The sequence below is a fragment of the Pelodiscus sinensis genome, chromosome 3 (assembly GCF_052426305.1).
Source record: "Pelodiscus sinensis isolate ZL-2025 chromosome 3, ASM5242630v1, whole genome shotgun sequence".
NCBI classification, from domain to species: Eukaryota; Metazoa; Chordata; order Testudines; family Trionychidae; genus Pelodiscus; species Pelodiscus sinensis.
This window is the reverse complement of record NC_143054.1, coordinates 136,501,473-136,519,462: the sequence shown is the minus strand read 5'-3', so window position 1 is coordinate 136,519,462 and position 17,990 is coordinate 136,501,473. Positions and strand designations below refer to the sequence as shown.

The following is a 17,990-nucleotide window of genomic DNA, read 5'->3' as shown; positions in this document are numbered from 1 at the left end:
TGTTGTAGTGCTAACACTGAAAACAAAAAAATGTGTGAAGAAGAGGCATAAAGTGGAGTGAAGGCTAAAATTGTGTATACTAAAGCTATCCCTTCACACCTAAACATGAGGTTCAATCTCCTATCAAGCACTGAATTTAAATGTAGTTTTGCCACATCTATTTTACATAGCTATGACGTATCACTATCTTTAAAAAAGAATTAAATTAGACCTTTCGCTACACACCTAGGCTGAAATCCTAGTACCACTGGTCAAGACTTCATGTTTAAGCTTTAACTCTAATACGTTTTGTAACGTGCCTAGTGTGGCATTTGCATCCGTGAGGTCCTGGAGGGATGGGTGTTCATACCCTTCCCCCAAGTCCAGCTCCTGTTCCATCCACTGCCCTCCCATTACAGCCCTTCCCTCAAGCCGCTTCCTGCAAGGGATGTAGCCTTGAGGGGCCTAGCAAGAAGCAGGATGTAACCTGGGGGCCCTAGCAAGAAGTGGCAGCAAGGATCATTGACCCCACCTTCCCCCCCCTCCCCACACACACACATTCACTCACCACCATGGTAAGAGCTGTAGGTAAGTGGAGTGATGCAGCAGCTGCTTCTCTGCTCCAATGCCATCTCTTAGGCCAGCCCAGTCCCGCAGCTTCACCGTGGTGGCAGGAAGCAGAGTGCCCTAGCCAAGGGAGGGCTGGCTTGGGAGATGGCAGCAGAGTGGAGCAGGCTGCTGCACAGCTTTGCTTCCCTATGGTTCCTGCTGTTGGGGTGAGTATGGGCATGCTCAGCCCCTGCTGCCAGCCACAGCCAGCCCACAGCCCCACAGGCTAACCTGAGTGTGGGTGACCACACTACCCATAGGACAGTTGCCGGGGAGGGAGGGAACCACTGCAGGGTGCCCCAAAGCTTAGAGCAACCGTTTTGAACTGTCCTATGAGCAGGACAGCTCCGCACATAGGTCAGAGCTGGCAGCCAGAATCAGCTCTAGTCCCACTATGCCTGTTGGTGTGGGGGCGGGGAACATGTGGCAGATGGGGCTGGGAGATGCATGGGGGTGAAAACATGGATACTTCCACCCACCCCAAGAGCTTTGCCAAAGGGGGCGGGGGTGCCTGCTGGCTCACTAGTAGGATCTGAGGACTGGCACTGATCCTAAAGAAAATTAAGGGTGACCTAAACCCTGAGCCCATCTGAGCCATCAGCTGTCAGCAGCACCTTCTCTAGGCAGAGGTGCCTCACGGATGCTCAACTAATGTGCAACACAGACAGGGCACAGCTGGGACCAAGGATGAGGGGGCGCATAACACCCGGATATAGGGCTAGGACCTTCCTCCCCCCCCCCCATTCAAGGGAATCGCCACCAGTAACGCCCCCCCCCCTTGGATCCACTCAGGCCTCGCTCCCCACCCGCCCTGGCTCCCGCTCGCGCCCCCACCTCTCTCGTCCTCGTCGATGCGCAGCGCCACGGAGATGCACTCGAAGGCCCGCTTGTGACAGGCTCGCACGGTCTCGGGCGCCCCGCCGGGCTCGGGCGCGTCGCCGGCCCCGGCCCTGCCCTTGGCGGCCATGAGGGCGCCCCGGGAGAGGCGCTCGCAGAGCCAGGCGAAGAGCAGCCCGAGCTGGAAGGCGACGAAGCGCAGCAGCGCGAAGGCAGCGAAGAGCGGGTAGGAGAAGTAATAGAGGTTCCGCTTATGGGGAGACGCCGCGGCCGCCCCCGCCGCCGCCTGCTGCTGCTGCTGCAGGGGGGGAGCCGGCCCGGCCGGGGAGGAAGGGGAGGCCCCGGGAGCCTGCGGCGGGGAGCTGGAGCCGGCTGAGCCCTTCTTCTTCCCTCTGCCGCCCGGAGAATTCATTCACCGCCGTCGCCATAACCCGCTGCCAGCCACTGACAACAACCGGCCATGGCGGCGGCTACGCCCCTTTTAGCCAGCCCCGGCGAGCCGGGCCGCGGGGAGAGTGCGCAGAGGCCCTTTCTGAATACGGGGAAGCGCAGCCACCGCCCCTAGCGGGCGGTTATTGTTGACATGCCGTCGCGAGAGGCAGGCAGCCAAGGCGACAATGGGAGGTGTGGTTAGCGCACCGGCTGGGTGCGGAGACTCCATCTCCCAAAATGCAGCAAGTCTCTGGCCGCATGGCATGCCGGGTATTGTAGTCCGGCTTGGCCTTTTGGCGAAAACGCTCAGGGAATCCGCTGGGAGGGCGCATTGCATGTTGGGACATGTAGTCTTCTCTGACCGCACTGTATACCCGGAGCTGTTGCAGCGCCAAACCGGACCGTTGTTGCTGGGAAAGGAGGGACATCCTGCTCTGGGGCCCGCTCGGATTTGTAGTGCGCACGCGCACGTCAGGAGCCGCGCCCCTAGCCAGCTGTCGCTGCAGAGCCTGTCATTTCGCACTGATGAGACCGGGAGTCTGCAGAAAATGGGTCATCTGGTCTGGTGCCTGCATTGGATGATGGGGGTGAGGGGGCAGTACAAAAGGGGTTTGGCAACAGGGAATACGTGCGGCCGATGTTCCTGAGACAGAAGATCGGGTCCCTGGCTGTGATCATTTTTCTCACGCCCATATACAGACCTTTTATGTCGCAAATAAAGGACAACTTGGAAATTATGGGAGAAGGTTTGTTTTGAAGGGCACCTGCTCCGTGTTTTATTTGTGACACCAGATCCGGATTAACGGGGGGAGGGGCTAGCTGGGCAGCTGCCCGGGGTGCCAACCTATCAGGTGCTGCATGCCCGGGACCGGGTGCCACGCGGCACCCCTTACAGCTGCCATCAGGCACCGCGCGCCTGGGGCCGGGAGCCGTGCGGCACCCCTTACAGCTGCAATCGGGCGCTGTGTGCCTGCTGCCCGGGATGCAGGAATGGCTCGAGCTGGCCCTGTGTGACACATACCGATATACAAATAACACATTGTATTACAGTGTACAGTCCTTTTGCATGATTATTGGTGTATATGAGCCAATAATTATAGATATATGTAATAATAGGGAATATTCAGTACAAAATGAAGGACAGGTGGACATTCTACCTGTGACCTAACACATTCCTCTCAACGTACTTTGGGACAAATCGGGATACAGTATGGGGGAAAACTTGAAATGAAGAACACTAGAAAATGTATTGGTTAGCAGGATGATAAAATAAGGAGAGGTCAGTTTCTACTGAATTACATTTTATGCAACCTCATCTTAATGTTAAAGTGCTATAATGAATTCATAAAATAACAGCAATACAGCTTTATAGTAGTGTGCTCATCTTTAAGTGCACCAAAGGCCCAATCCAACTTCAAATGATGTAAAAAACAATGCAATGTGACCAAGAGCAGGCCTTCAGAGTCCAGTTCTCCAAAGACTTACTAAACAGAATAGCCTTTGCAGTAACAAAGGCACTCAGGTTCAGTAACAAAGGCACTCAGGTTCAGGTCTTAAGTTCCTTACAGGCTGAGGCTAAGTCTACACTACAAAGTTTTTGCGCAAAAACAGTTGTTTTTGTGCAAAAACCTGCAGAGCGTCCACACTTCAAATGAACTCTTGCGCTATTAAATGGGCAGTTAAATGGCAGAACAAAGGGCTTTTTCCACTGTAGGTAAACCTCTTTTTCTGAGGCATAACTGCTTTTAACGCTACAGCTATTGTGCAAGAAGGCAAGTGTGGATGCTCCAGAGGGAAAAAGCACAGGTGCTCTGATATCCATTCTGTGAACCAAAGGCCCAAGCCAACTATGAATGGCCATCAGAGCTTTCTTGTGCAAGAGCATCCATTCAGTGTGAACGCTCTCTTTCGATGTACTTTTGCGATGTGCGTTGAGGTGTGGACGTGCTCTTGCGCAAAAAGGTTTTGTGCAAAAACTCTTGTGCAAAAGGCTTCTTGCGCAAGAAGCATGAAGTGTAGATGTAGCCTGAGAGGGTTTTTTTGGGGGGGAGGGGCAAAGGCAGGGATGTTTCAAAGCTACTGAAATGTAATAGACTGAGATAATTTGAAATTAACCAAGTGGAAACATGATAAATAACGTATTTAAAATTAGGAGCAGTTGGAATCTTGCTAATTGAACTCTTTGTGACCCATAAAAGCAATCAACATATAATACAGACAAATCATATCTCATTACATTAAAATCATGTTTATATTATTTCAATTAGCAGGCTGCACAGAACTGCTACTTTTTTCTGAAAATCACATAATTAGAGATGTATGATATCTTGTAGATTATCTGGTCTATCCTCCTGCCATTGTAGGATTGCTCTCTAGACTATATTCTCAAGTGCTTGTCTAATCAAATTTTATTTGACTGAAATCCTGGAGCATCTTACACTTCTTTTGGAAGATATTACACAATTCCTCCCTGTCAACGTTAAAAATAAAACGTATGATATCACCCCTTAAGGTGTGTGTGTCGGAGATTAACCAGGATTATTTTCAGATTTTTTTTTATGTTCCTTGCTCTGGAGTGACAAAAATCATAGTCATTTAAAAAATGTATTATATCAGAAACTATTAAGAGATTTTAAATTTGGTCAATTTCCTCCACCCACACCCTGCTTCATGTTTTTAGAGGGGGACAACTGGGTTCTTTGCTATACTATAAGTAGGGCTATACTTTTAAGCCGGCTCCCTCCAGCACTGGCTCCTGCTGCCCCCCTTGCTGTCTCTAATAAAGGCTGCGGGGGGGAGAAGGGGGGGGAAGGAAGCAACTAGTTGACTAGTCGCTTACATCCCTACTTGTTACAACAGTGTGTTGGCTCTCTTGTCTTAATTAAATAAGTAAAAGAGAAGAAAAGTAGTTATAAAAAAATTTGTAGTGACATCAAAAATATATCTGGCTAGTGGCTTAGGCCTACATGCTGCAGCTGGATCCATGCAACTTGTATCTTGCACCTGCATGTAGACTGTTGACTTCAATGGGATTCAGCCTATGCACATCATAGCCTTATCTTGAAAATATGAATTTATGAGGTTTGATATAACCTGATCATTTCAAAATCGTGCCACTTTAACCAACATAATATTTCTAAGATCTGGACTGTTCAATCTTTGCTGCTTGAGAAGGCTGTTGTTCAAACACTCATAATCTCGCATCTGAACCTGACTAGATGCTTAGTGCTTGCCTTTTTTTTTTCAGAATACTGAGACTTGAATACTTCATATGTTCAAAGCACAACTGCCTTGAATGTCAGTTGCTCTGGTGATAGTTCGCACATCTGACCCCAGTGTTTCAAGCTGGACACCCAGAAAATAAATCCAGAAAGAACCCTACTAAGAATCCCCTCAACTGGGGAACTGGGTGGGTTGCTGGCTACCAGGCAGCTGATATTTTTTCCAAGTACTGTAACTCTAAGAAGAGAGGGGGGAAGTCGCTTAAAAATAACTCTGGCAAACTAATTTTGGCTCTAATACCACAATCATAGCTTCAGTGGGATTTATGCAGAATTCATAGCAAGATTGGGGAGGGAAAATATCATCTGTTTTTTTGCTAATTAACCAATTCCACCAATTATTTCACAAAAGAATACAGACCACATATTTTAAAACTGGCAAAATAATATTCAATTAAATAGATTGAAATAACAGCAAGAGAAGTGCTTACTCCAGTATCAAGTGTTTGTACCTAAAGGGCAGTATCACCATCAAATTTGAATTAGTAACATGGAGTTCTTTGTGCCTTGACTATTACAGATTTCTTTCTGCTTTAGCCTTATATGGTTCTCTGCTGGTGTTTTTGAGGGTGATACTTGCCATGATTGCAATGCCTTTTATTAATGATAATATAGCAAACCGAGGGAGGGGAAAAAACCAGCTGTTAGAACCCTGATCCCTGGGATGAGTTTGTGCTGCTAAAAGATAGACAAGACATCATTTTACCTGCCCACATTGAGATAGTGTCTGACCTAGACCTGGAGTTGCATGAAAGTCACTAATACGAAACCATACCCTTACAATATGTGGGATTGTCATGCTGTAACCTCTTTCTGGGAGGTGAATTCACATGAAAGCAGCTCTGAAAGCTGAGTCTCCACTGACCGAGGACAACAATGTGGAGGTATAGTGAGGGGTGGGGGGGAGAAGTTAAAGGATCGTTTCTTTATTGGACTGTGTTTCAGTGAGTTTGCTCCATAATGCTAGATTTGTGACTGGAAGAATTTATAAAAATAAATACTTCCTAGTAGGCCAAGAATTTTAAAATGCATTATTTGCCATGGCTATTATCTCACAGTGTTGCTATCTTGAGAGGTCATTATCTCGTGAAGTTTCTGTACTAAACACGTACATTATTATAATTATTTTTACATAAGAATGACTATACTGGGTCAGACCAATAGTCCATCTAGACTAGTATATTGTCTTGTAACAGTGGCCTAGACCAGGTGTCCAAGAGGGAAAAGGGAATGAACAGAGCAGCAATGCTCAAGTCATTCATCCGGTCCCAGCTTCGGACAGATGCTGGAGATACTCAGAGCATGGTGTTGCATCCCTGGCTAATAGTCCTTTTTTAACCCTGTTATAGTTTTCGCCTTCACAGCATCCCCTGGCAAAGAGTTCCACAGGTTGATTGTATATTGTCTGAAGAAAGACTTCCTTTTGTTTTTTTTTAAACCTGAGGCTTATTAATATAATTATATGACCCCCTAATTCTTGTCTTATGTTAAGGATTAAATAACACTTTTTTATTCACTTTCTTCTTCATACCAGTCAATGTTTTATAGACCTCTATTATATACCCTTAGTTGTCCTTTTTTCCCAGCTGAAAAGTCCCAGTCATTTTAATGTTTTGAACACCCAATCATTTTAGTAGCCCTTATCTATATCTTTTACCAGGCTGCACACAATATTCAAGAAGTGTGCATACTAAGGATTTATATAGCAGCTTTTTGATATTTTCTGTTCTATCCCTTTCTTAATGGTACTTAACATCCCATTAGCTTTGACTGCTGCTGCACATTGAGTGGATATTTTCAGAGAACTATCTACAACAGTGGTCTCCATCCTTTTTATGCACGAGATCACTTTTTGAATTTAAGTGCAATCCAAGATCTACCTCATATATAAATACCCTTGTCCCTTCTCCAAGGCCCCGCCCCTGCTACCTCCAACCTCCCTCTCTTGCCCATCCTCACTCACTTTGATGAGGCTGGGGCAGAGGGTTAGGGTGCAGGCTCTGGTCTTGGATTAACGGGACTGGAGAGTGAGAGGGGTTCGGAGCTGCTCTTGGGGCAGGCAGTTGGGATACAGGGGTGGTTGGGGCTAGGGCAAGGACTTGGGGTCCATGGGGGGGTCATGACGGGGGTAGGGTTTCAGGATGTGGGCTCCAGCTGGGCACTGCATACCACAGGTGGCTCCTGGGTGGTGGTGCAGTGTGGCTAAGGCAGAGTCACACCTGCCCTGACCCTGCACCACTCCCAAAAGCAGCCAGCAAACTCCATCCCAAGTCCTGTTGTATCTCTCTTTGTGAAGAAAGGATACAGAATGGGAGGGGGCATCTTGATAACAGCACCCCTTCTTTCCCTACCCAGAAAGCAGGAGACTCCCGGGGGGAGGGAGGGGCAGCTGCAAGACAAAAGGCAGGAGATGAGTAGCAGTGGAGGGAGTGCAGCTGAAGTGCTGGCATTTGATAGCCTCTTGGCCAAACCAGTCAAGATCACCTGACAGAGTCTGGTGACCACTGATCTACAATGACACCAACATCTTATTGAGTAATAACAACGGTTAGACCCAACAATTTCCAGGTGTAGTTGAAATTGTATTTTCCAGTGGGCACTACTTTGCATTTATCACACAGTCCTACCCTTCACCGGGTCTGACACCCCCCTTTCCTCCCGCACCCGTAAATTTAATTCCTAGGGAAATCATTGACACAATTGCTATACTGCGCCTCTTTGACTCCAGAGCAGCGGCGCAGACTCACGCGCCACGCCCCTGCAGAACCATGCGCTGCCCGACCCCATGCTAGACGGGCCGCGGCTGCAACAAGACCAAGCCAGCAGACCTCAATGGGCGGGGCTATAGCCACTGACGTATCTGATGATGCTCGGGGGCCAGCAGCCCCTGACGTTTTCCTTGCCCGGCCGAAAAGGGGCGAGGCTTTTCGTCGCGCAGGCGCAGTTGGGTGGCGGCCGTCGCACCGCTTCCTTCACTTACGGCAAAACAATTTACGATCCCTCCCTCTCTCCCGGCCGCGCTGTTGCTAGGGGCTGACGCTGTGGAGAGGCTGCTGTAGCCTCACAACGATTCCTGCTCGCCGTGGCCCCGCGCTGGGAGTCGCTGCAACCTCCCGCCCCGCATCCGCGCGCGTGAAGCTGCGGTCCCGAGAGGTGAGACCGGGCCCGGCCCCGCTGGGCGGGCGTGAGGGGCAGAGCGGGCGGGGCCGCGACCGAGAGGGGCTGATCCGCCCGGGGGTAGCGCCTGCCCGTTCCCCGGCGCGGGAAGCCCCGGCGGGGCGCGGACACCGGCGCTCGGCCTCCCTGGGGAGCCCCGCCTCGCGATCCCGCTGCCGGAGCCGCCTGTGCTGCCAGCGGCTCGGTGCTTGCCGCAGCTGGGGGAAGCCGAGCGGTAGCGTGGGGTTGTCAGCACCTGCAGTCGGTGGATTGCAGCCTTTCGCCGCGGGTCCCTTGGTGAGACGGGAGCGATTTTTTTCTGGTCTGCAAATTTTTTTTTTTTAGGGCTGTTGGTAGCGGAGGAGGATTCAGCCCCTGCCTCGGGGTGGGAGTGAGGGTCTGTGACGGGGAGCGGGGTGGGTGGGGAGCTCTCGCTCGTCCAAGCGATGGTCCTTGCCCTTCCCCTCTTTTAACAACGATTAATAACGACATGTACCACTCCTGTACTCTAGCACTCTAGGGCCCTCTAGGAGATCGATGTATTTTTATTACATTTAGACATCCCTTCTCTGGAATATTCATTAGCTACTGGTGTTAATAATTAAAACACTTTCCCCCACTCACTTGATTGGCTTAATTGGGCCTCCCCAGGAAGGTGAGGGAATGTGTCTAAGGAGGCGAGAGCTGTATGGATTTGTTTTGGCTGTTTGTTTTTAAGGGCTCTAACTATTAACCCCATGGGGCTAGGACTTGTGCATAAGGGCTGGTTGCACCTGCGAGACAGGGATGAGAGGGACAGCTGGAGCCCCACCACCTAGCTGCCATGCTATCCCTCATCTGGGATAACCATTGTCAGTCCTAGAGTGGCAGCAGTAGCAGCACAGAAGTAAAGGTAGCGATGGGCTGCTAAGTCTGTTGTGGAAAGTCATCTCATGTTGCCACCCTTACTTCTGTATTGTTGCTGCCACAGTGCTGCCTTCAGAGCACTTGGCCAGCATGTGCTGCTCTCCACTTCACCTTTAGTGCTAGGTGGTGGTGCATGTGCTTGGCGGGAGATGGCATAAATGACTACAGAATAAAGAATGAATGGATGTGGGAGAGGGTTGACCAAACAAGTTTGAGAACTAGTGCCGTGTTTACACATTTGCTAATTGTTTTCAAGATAATTATGGGTGAACCAACCTTGTCTGAAAGTTCTGTTTTAAGTTACTTTGCCTGCATTTATTTCACGTTATTTTGAAAAACTTCAGATTTATATATAAAAAAAAAGATTGACAGAGCTGAGAGGGAGGGAAAGGACTCAAGCCTACATCTTTGCATGATGGTCACTAAAATGATCAACCATATTTTAAGTGCCAGCTACCTTATTTTTTATTGACATCGGTATTCTAACCAGTATGTTTTTGTTAATTCCCAAGGTTGTTGCATATTTGGTCACTTTCCAGTTTCAAATCATGGATACAGAACAGATCATGGAGGGGCAGGCACAGGTATAGCGAGAAACTTTTACACTGATTTTTCTATTAAGAAATACATAATGTGCATTTTGATTTTGCTGAGTGGCATGTTGTTTTACAGGTACCAGAAAATCCTCATGCTGAGTATGGCCTCACAGAAAATGTAGAGGTAAGTAAGATTTAATTTCAAATGCAGAAGAAGTATTTCTTATTTGGGCAAAATGTATTTAATTTAGCTACAGTGATTGTACAATCAAGCGCAAAATTCAACAAACTGACTGCTTTTAAACAAAGTGGAAGGTGAAGGGTGCTTAGCCTGACTCAGTAAGTTCTGGTATCATGCACGGTTGACTATTTAACAGTGTGTTAGCATTGCCAGTTGAGCTGCTACCATTCTGTTTCTAGTCCAGCAGAAATAATGATCCCTTTGTGTGCTGGTTTGTGTTTCGTTTTTTTAATAACTTAACCTCCTGCTGCCTCTTCCATTGGTGTGTTGTCAGAAGAACCTGTTTTGCCACTTCTTAGGGTTATCTGAAGCCTCCTATGTGAGTCATTACCAAGAAAAAATATCCCCCAATGATGATATTAATAAAACAGAATTGAAGGTTGTTTTAATAGACCTTGAAATGAAAATTCAAAGTGAAAGGATTTGGAAATGCAAAAGTACAGGTAAAAGAGAATTATAAAATGAAATTTATACTTAGACAAGAAAATAATTTGTCACTCTGAAGATTTTTTTTTAGGGTATATCTACACAGTAGCGTGTAGCTCGAAATAAGCTACGCAATTTGAGCTAGGCAAACTGCATAGCTAATCTCAAAATAGAATGCTATTCTAATAAGTCCCTTAATCCTCCTGCAATGATGTTTACGGGACGTGGGAAAAACAAGCCTGTTATTTTGAATGTATTTCGAAATAACGGGCTTACTTTTAAGACACACAGAACACTATTTTGGGATAACAGACGTTGTCCTGAAATAGCGCCACTGTGTAGTCATACCCTTACTCAGTGGGAAGACTTTGCGGTATTTGTCTAGCCCAACATGCTTTTCATGAGATACTCCGACTGGTAGTGTAGGGGCTGCCTCCAGTTTCAAGATATTTAATGTAATTTACATGGCAACATGCTGTTAGAATTTAACATAAGCATTTCTATATCTAACTTAGAAAACCTAAATTGAGATTCTCAATCAAGGAAAAAACAGAGTGAAATTATACTCAAATTTAATCTCATCTTTTAATAACCTTGCTTATGCTGAGTTTTGCTTTTAAGTAGACTTTATGTACTAATAGCAATACTTTTATTCCCATGATGCCTTGAATTTATAAGAGGATAGTAGAAAATGAGAAGAGTAACGCAGAGAAAACATCAAAGCAGAAAGTGGATCTTCAGTCGTTACCTACACGTGCCTACTTGGATCAGACAGTTGTGCCTATTTTACTACAGGGACTTGCTGTACTTGCAAAGGAGAGGTAAAGAATTTAATGTAATATTTGTCTCTAAATAAAGGAGGCCTCAAATGTAGGCAAGGCCTTCCCAGTTATGGGGTTGTAAAACCAGTTTGCATCTTCATCAAAAGCTCACGTACAGAACTTGGGGTGGATATATTCACATGTCTACTCTCGTGAGTAGCCAAGATGTATTCTGTAATTAGCTGTATGTGATATGAGCTGTATAAGAGGATGTCAGTAATCTTACTGTTACAAGGACATTAGTGTTAGTGCAAAGGAAAGATGAAGCCTCAATAAATCTGTTCTTTAAGTACATCTGTCATATGGCTCCTCGTGGCAAGCGCATGGATAGACATTTCACCAATGTTCTTAGCCTGGGTCAGGGTTCTTGAATAAGCCCTGTTCCCTCAGTAAGTACATACTTGCTGTCTCTTACTTCATTGAACAAGGTAGTTCCAGTACATCCAGCTGGCAATACCATAGAAATACTTCCTCAGGACTGAGGCCAAATTCTTGAAAGATTGTGCTATAGCAACATATTGATGATACTATTCCCTTTGTTTAAATATTCTTTTGCCAAGAGGTTTCATATGTACATTGAACAATATGGGAAGGATGTTCCTCAGTGGTAACAACTAATTGTCCTTCCTCTCCAGTTGACTCCTGTCATCTAGATATAACTAGAACCACTTGAGTGTCGTACTCCACACACTTTGTTGCAAAGGAACAACCTTTGGTCAATCTTATTAAACTGTGGACTACAATGGACCACCTTAAAATCATGAGAGTCTTCATGTCTGTCTCAGCAGTATCTTTAACCCCAAAGAACATTTGAGCTTAAACTAGAGCCTCTCCACATCAGTAACTAAATATTTACTTGATATATAGAGACTCGGGACATTAAATATCGGTTAATTGAATAGTCAATTAACCTCATGAATTCTTATCAGTCAGTCGCCTCTTCTGTAGTCCCCAGGGTGGGGCCAGCAGCCAGTGTGCTCTGGCCCCACTCCTGGGGAGCCTTCTGCCACTCCATGCTGCTGTCTTTCTATCAGAGGCAACAGTTTAGGATGCCAAATGGGAGCTAATCTGTGAGGTGAGCCAGTTTAAAAATCAGCTTCCCTCTTGGACTGGCAGCCTGCACAATTGGCTGCTAATACATTTTAAATGCAGAGCTGCAGCACGGGTAGGTCCCAGACCCAGTGCAAGTTGGCACTGAGCCAGGCTGCTAGCCAGCCTGCTAAAAAATTTACTGGGAAGGGCTGGGGAAGGCGGAGGGAAATGCGTGTAGACTATAGCATTAAGCCGATAAGCTTTTGTTTATCAGTTAATCAGCTATACTATTACATCTCTAATAGAGACATTATTCTTCTTGTAAGCTGTGTACAGGTCTTCTGTTAACTTCTTTGGGAGCTCTGATTTGGGTGAGGGTACTATGTAGTTCTAAATTGGTGTGTCGCAGATTACAGTTAAAATTTCTGGACACTTCTCTGGATTGAGTGTGATAACCTGATATGTGGAGTGAGACAAATTTACCAAATTTTATGCACTACATTTTTTTTCTATGGTTGAAGAAAAACCTACTTAGGTAGCAAAACTGTGGCAAGGCTTAATTGTAAAGCAGTTTGCATTTTAGAAATTTTCTTCCATCAATTTCAAGTTATCATTAAAGTGTTGGTTAGAAAAAGTATTTGGCAGAAGCAACAAAGATATATTTGAGGCAGACAAGAACATATCAGACAAGGGAGCTGGCTATCTGAAAGCTGGCTACTTGAAATTTCTACTTTACTTGGTAGAAGTTGGTGAAATAGGCAAATGCATTGGAAACCACATTAAATAAATTCACTGTGTAAACTTGGATAATTCACTTAACTCTTTAAGGTAGTTGTGGATTGGAGGGGGAAAGAGGCCAGCCTTTCTAAATTGACTTCAATTTCATTAGTCAGTATCACGTTTTTTTATCTCCCCTTCCTCTTAGAGCTACTCTTCCTTCCCTGCTCCTGTGCAGTCTCCCTCCCTTCTAGAACCTTCCCTTAGTAACTACTTAATATGATTATGAACATATTTTAGGCATCAGCTGCGTGGCTTATTGATTAACTTAGAACCGTAAGCAACTAAGAAAATAAAATGAGAAATGTTGATTGGTATAGAATCTACATGCATGCCTTTTAATTATAGTTATGAAGAATGTTTTCATCTGAGGCTGTAAATATGCTGAGAGCCAGGTGTGTGACTCTCCTCTACATGTACACATACTTGCTGTCACCAAGCTAGTGCAAGTATAAATAGCAGTGTGTAGCTAAGGTAACATGGTGGCAGCAGTAAAGGCACATCTGGACTGTGCTAAGTACACCTCCTGAGACTGGTGTGCATTAACTTGGCACAGCTTACCATGCCTCGGCTGCTGGTACTGTGGCTACACTGCTATACATACTCATTAGCCTGGTGTGAACTAATATGAGTGTGCACGTGAGCAGAAGAATCCCACTCCTAGATCATATCGCACATGTAGCCTAACAATAAAGGTTGTGCAGTAGTTATCGAGGACCGGGAAGTGTTGAAGCAGGGGGTTTAATGAATGGAGGACCTTCCTTGGTTAAGTACTTTTTTAGTTGCTGCTAAAGCATGGCTCTTTGTGTGTGGTGTTATGCTACAAAGCTGAACATTTTTAATTTGTCTAGTGCTTTTTCAAGTAAGTCTCTGTTTTCAGTGAAGCAGAAGAGCTCTTCTGTTATGTGACGAATAGTATATACTCTTGATTATTTTTATCTTTACAGACCACCAAATCCTATTGAATTCCTAGCAGCATATCTTTTAAAAAACAAGTCTCAGTTTGAGGATCGAAATTAATTCCATGGGAAGAGGACAACAGTTTGGCTGCTAAACTTACATGCTAACTTCTTTGATTTCTTACATGAGTCATTCATTCTTTGCTGTAAAAATCATATAGAACCACAAATGTCTTTCATAACTGCACAATTTCTTTTCTCTTTTCTTGAGTTATTTAATAAAGTACATTTTTATTCTCACTAGTCTGAAACTACATGTTAAATGTCCTTCTGAATGAAGTATTGAAGAGTCATAGTGCTTTGGATGAAAGTTTGAATAATTTCAGTGGAATATTTCACTTCAGTACATGAAACAAATGTAACTTACTGGTAAGAAATTACTAAAATCAGACTTGGTTTTATATAGCTGCTCTCCTGTTAGATATCCCAAACTCTTAAAGCCATAAATTCTAAGGTAAGAATTCAATATTCACTGGTCCAGTAAAGGTAGAAACCAAGCAGTCATAAAGAGTGTGTGTACATCCTTGGACACTAGGGGTATGTCTACACTTGCCCCCTATTTCGAACCAGGGATGCAAATGTAGCCGACCGAAATCGCTAATAAAGCGGGGATTTAAATAGCCCGCGCTTCATTAGCATAATCTCTCCCGTGCGCTATTCCGCTTGCCAGCTGATTCAAACCAGGAAGTACGCTCCAGGACGCGTTAGTTCGAATCAAACGTCCCGGAGCGTACTTCCTGGTTTGAATCAGCTGGCAAGCGGAATAGCGCACGGGAGCGCTAGTGAAGTGCGGGCTATTTAAATCCCCGCTTTATTAGCAATTTCGGTCGGCTATATTTGCATCCCCGGTTCGAACTAGGGGGCAAGTGTAGATGCACCCTAGAGCTTTTAGTGAGATGGAATATTGATTAAAAAAAAAAAAAAAAACTAATTTCAGAGTACTATTCTTACCCTTCAGGTTTGGTAAGGGGCCTATATCTTTTCTGTATTTGTTTTCTGTTCTGTTTAGAAAGTCTGCACAAACCCTGTTGGATTTTCCTAGGGGTCACCAAATGAAATTAATAGGCAGAAGGTTTAAAACAAACAAAAGGACGTTTTTCTTCACTCAGCACACATTCAACCTGTGGAACTCCTTGCCACAGAGGATGTGGTGAAGGCTAGGACTTTTAACAGGGTTCAAAAAAGAGCTAGATAGATTCATGGAGGTTAGGTCCATCAGTGGCTATTAGCCAGGATAAGTAGGAATTGTATCCCTAGCCTTTGTTTCTCTGGAGGTGGGTGACAGGGGAGGGATCACGGGAGCATAACTTATTCTGTTCCCTCCCTCTGGGGCATCTGGTATTGGCCACTGTTGGCAGACAGGATACTGGGCTGGATGGTCCGTTGGTCTGACCCAGTATGGCTGTTTTTATGTTCTTAGAGTATGTGAGCACAAATCTGCAGCCAGGAAGTGAGAGATTCTTCTGTATGACTTAAGGATGTATTCCCTTTTTGTATGCTAAAATACAAATATTTATAAATATTCCCACCACACATGTAAAAGTAATCCTTTCCCTTCCAGTTTTCAGCTTTTCCTAATGCAGAGAAAAAAGGATGGTTTGCATCCCCACTGGCTCTAAGTATTTGTTGGTAGAGTGGTGGTCACAAGAGGGAGGATATTGAGGGCGAAGAAGAGAACTCTTGAATTGCCCAAGAATTCAGAGATTTGGTAGAAGGCTGTAATATTATGGCTTTCTCAACACATTCTCCCTTAGCATGTTGGAAACCATTAAAATTTTGGAAGAATTTTGATTCCAGTAATCCATGTGTAATAGCAGTAGAGGGCAGAGTGACTTAGGAAGAAAAGCAAATGTTAAGTCTATTTTGGGTAACATTCAGTAGGTGATAGAATGAGACTATTAGTTCTAAACTTGTAGCAAGTGTCCTGATTAATGACAATACAATTCTTCAAAAAGTGGGGGAAAGAATCAAAATAATTTTAACTTGAGTGCTTTGAGTTATGAAAATGCTGGTGTTAAAATCTACACCTTCCTCCTTTCTTGATCTAACTTTAGATGAAAAATGACCCTTCTTTGTGTGTCATCAAAAGCTCATCTTGTTCTTTTCAAATTCTCTGGTGCTTAAAATGTGATGAAAGTGTTCTACCTGTCCCATCCCCATTCTTCCCAAAATGGCTACACTTTAATTGTGCCACTTTGACATTTAGCTTAGAGTATTATCACTGTTCTAGAGACAATTTGTTAGAAATGAAGAACTACTTTTATTCTAGGCATAGCCGTTGCTGTCATCACGGATGCCAACTTTTGTTGATAGAACAAAATTTGTGTGGAATTTTTCACTGAGGATAACTCATTTAGCCTTTGCTTCAGTTTGCAATTTTTGAAAAGTGTTGTGTGATTTCCCCTCTGTCCCCCCCCCCCCCCCCTGTTTTTGGCAGTTATTGATACTTCCAGGAAGAGGTTGTGCCTACCAAATTTCACACCATGAGATTGTATTTATAAACTGATCACCAAGGATATGCTATATGTGACTTGCCATTGAAGTTCAATTACAGAACCCATTCCCCTGTGCCCCAGACTAATTAAATGCATGGGGAGATTGTCTCACTTGATATCTACACATAAATTCCCAACAGTAAAAATCAGTTGCACTTTGAGAAGTGACTCTGTAAACAAAAGTTAACTTCATAGAGTTCAGCATTGTTTCTGTTTGACTCAGCTCCATAGTCAACTTATTCTGCTGGCAAGTAAGAAAAAATCCTTTTAACTACCAGGAGGACTACAAACTTACACTGGGCTGTGGGGAAAACTGGGTCCTCTTCATTCTGTGAAGAACCACCATTAATAGGTGTGCAGACTCGGTATGACGTTCACTGCCACATGTGCAACCTCTTTGTGTTTGGATTATGCTCCCTTGGCTAACTAGTTTGCATGCACATTAGTGAGACACTAATCTGTGTAACAGACTGTAACTGTCCTTCTGTTTTTCCTCTCCCCCCTCCCCCCCCAACAACTTGCCTGCTTTTGGAGTGCCAAACTGAGCCTCTAAGGCAAGGGCAAATTATTATTTTTTTGTCCGGGTCCAGATTTCTTGGTCAGGGTATAGTTTACTTCCAAAGAAAATAATAAAAAATAAAGATTGGGTGGGTCTGTTCAAAAGTATATGGCAATCCGGATTTGGCTCATGGTCCGTCTATTGACTCCCCCTACTCTAGGGAGTATTACTCTCTGACTCCATTTTCCAGCATGTTTGGAGTCGGGTGGGGATGGAATGGAGAGATGGCCAAGAGGGAGGCTTCTACATGGGGGGTAATGGACAAACCATTTCCTAGGCAGTGGGCTAAATGTGAATCTGGGCTGTTCTGCCCCAGAAGTGGGAGGGGACAGCTTAACTCGAACCAATGTAAACTTTTAGTTTTAGTGATCTCCATCTCCCCACAAAGAGAATCTTCAAACTGCTATGAGAAAGTTGAACAGATCAGGCCTGGGGTGACCTACAGCCAGTGTGACAGATTTGCCTGTTGCTGACTGTCCAGAGTCAGCTGTGGCCTGCACAGGACTCCAGATCAGGGAGCTTGGTAGGAGCTGGGGTGGGATTCACAAAAAGACTTGGGCATTGCAATGCTGATTATGATGATGGTTAACTTTTAAGCACCTAAAAAAATCACAGGAACAGTGAGAAAATCCACAAAGCTGAGTAGAGTGCCTACACTCACTATGCAGTGAATGGGGAAGGAGAAGTATCTCTGGCCATAAGCCACAAAAGCAAGCAGGCGAGGAGCCACTTAAACTAGCTGATGGGAAATACCAACCAGAAGGGGTATGCTAAACTCTTCCCCCTCTCATCGAGTTAAGCATCTCCCTGTAGTTTTGACATTGGTACCTATGTCTGCTTAGTGATGTGCAAACAACCTGTCTCCTAGAGGTACCTTAGGCACCCAAGGGCTGCGTCTAGACTGGCAAGTTTTTCCAAAACTTGCCAGCTGTCCACACTGGCCG

At 45.1% G+C, this 17,990-nt stretch overlaps 2 protein-coding genes across 7 annotated transcripts in view; one reads left to right on the top strand and one right to left on the bottom strand.

Moving 5' to 3' along the window:
- The window catches only part of SPAST (spastin), a 60,825-nt gene extending 58,656 nt beyond the window's left edge, over positions 1-2,169 (bottom strand). For 2 of the 4 annotated variants that reach the window (XM_075924923.2, XM_075924924.2), the window contains exon 1: positions 1,423-2,169. In XM_075924923.2, the coding sequence (XP_075781038.2) occupies positions 1,423-1,837 (415 nt within the window). In that variant the 5' untranslated portion in view covers positions 1,838-2,169. The remainder of the gene's footprint in view (positions 1-1,422) is intronic. The other 2 variants (XM_075924921.2, XM_075924920.2) reach the window with 2 other exon arrangements.
- DPY30 (dpy-30 histone methyltransferase complex regulatory subunit) lies at positions 1,522-14,232 on the top strand. 3 transcript variants are annotated; one of them, XM_075924925.2, is made up of 5 exons: positions 1,522-1,651; positions 9,713-9,784; positions 9,873-9,920; positions 11,082-11,224; positions 13,981-14,232. In XM_075924925.2, exons 2-5 carry the CDS (start codon positions 9,749-9,751, stop codon positions 14,051-14,053), a joined length of 300 nt encoding a protein of 99 aa, XP_075781040.1. In that variant the 5' UTR covers positions 1,522-1,651; positions 9,713-9,748; the 3' UTR covers positions 14,054-14,232. The 3 variants fall into 3 exon arrangements, with proteins under 3 accessions (XP_075781040.1, XP_006135279.1, XP_006135280.1); XM_006135217.5 differs by lacking the exon at positions 1,522-1,651 and adding an exon at positions 8,090-8,291; XM_006135218.5 differs by lacking the exon at positions 1,522-1,651 and adding an exon at positions 8,463-8,591.
- Positions 14,233-17,990: the final 3,758 nt, after the last annotated feature.

Excerpts from the sequence above, each read along its gene's own strand:
- DPY30 (XM_075924925.2), top strand. The coding sequence starts at position 9,749 with ATGGATACAGAACAGATCATGGAGGGGCAGGCACAG. Across the intron at positions 9,921-11,081 it reads GCCTCACAGAAAATGTAGAG|AGGATAGTAGAAAATGAGAA; the intron begins GTAAGTAAGATT and ends TGAATTTATAAG. Across the intron at positions 11,225-13,980 it reads GCTGTACTTGCAAAGGAGAG|ACCACCAAATCCTATTGAAT; the intron begins GTAAAGAATTTA and ends TTATCTTTACAG.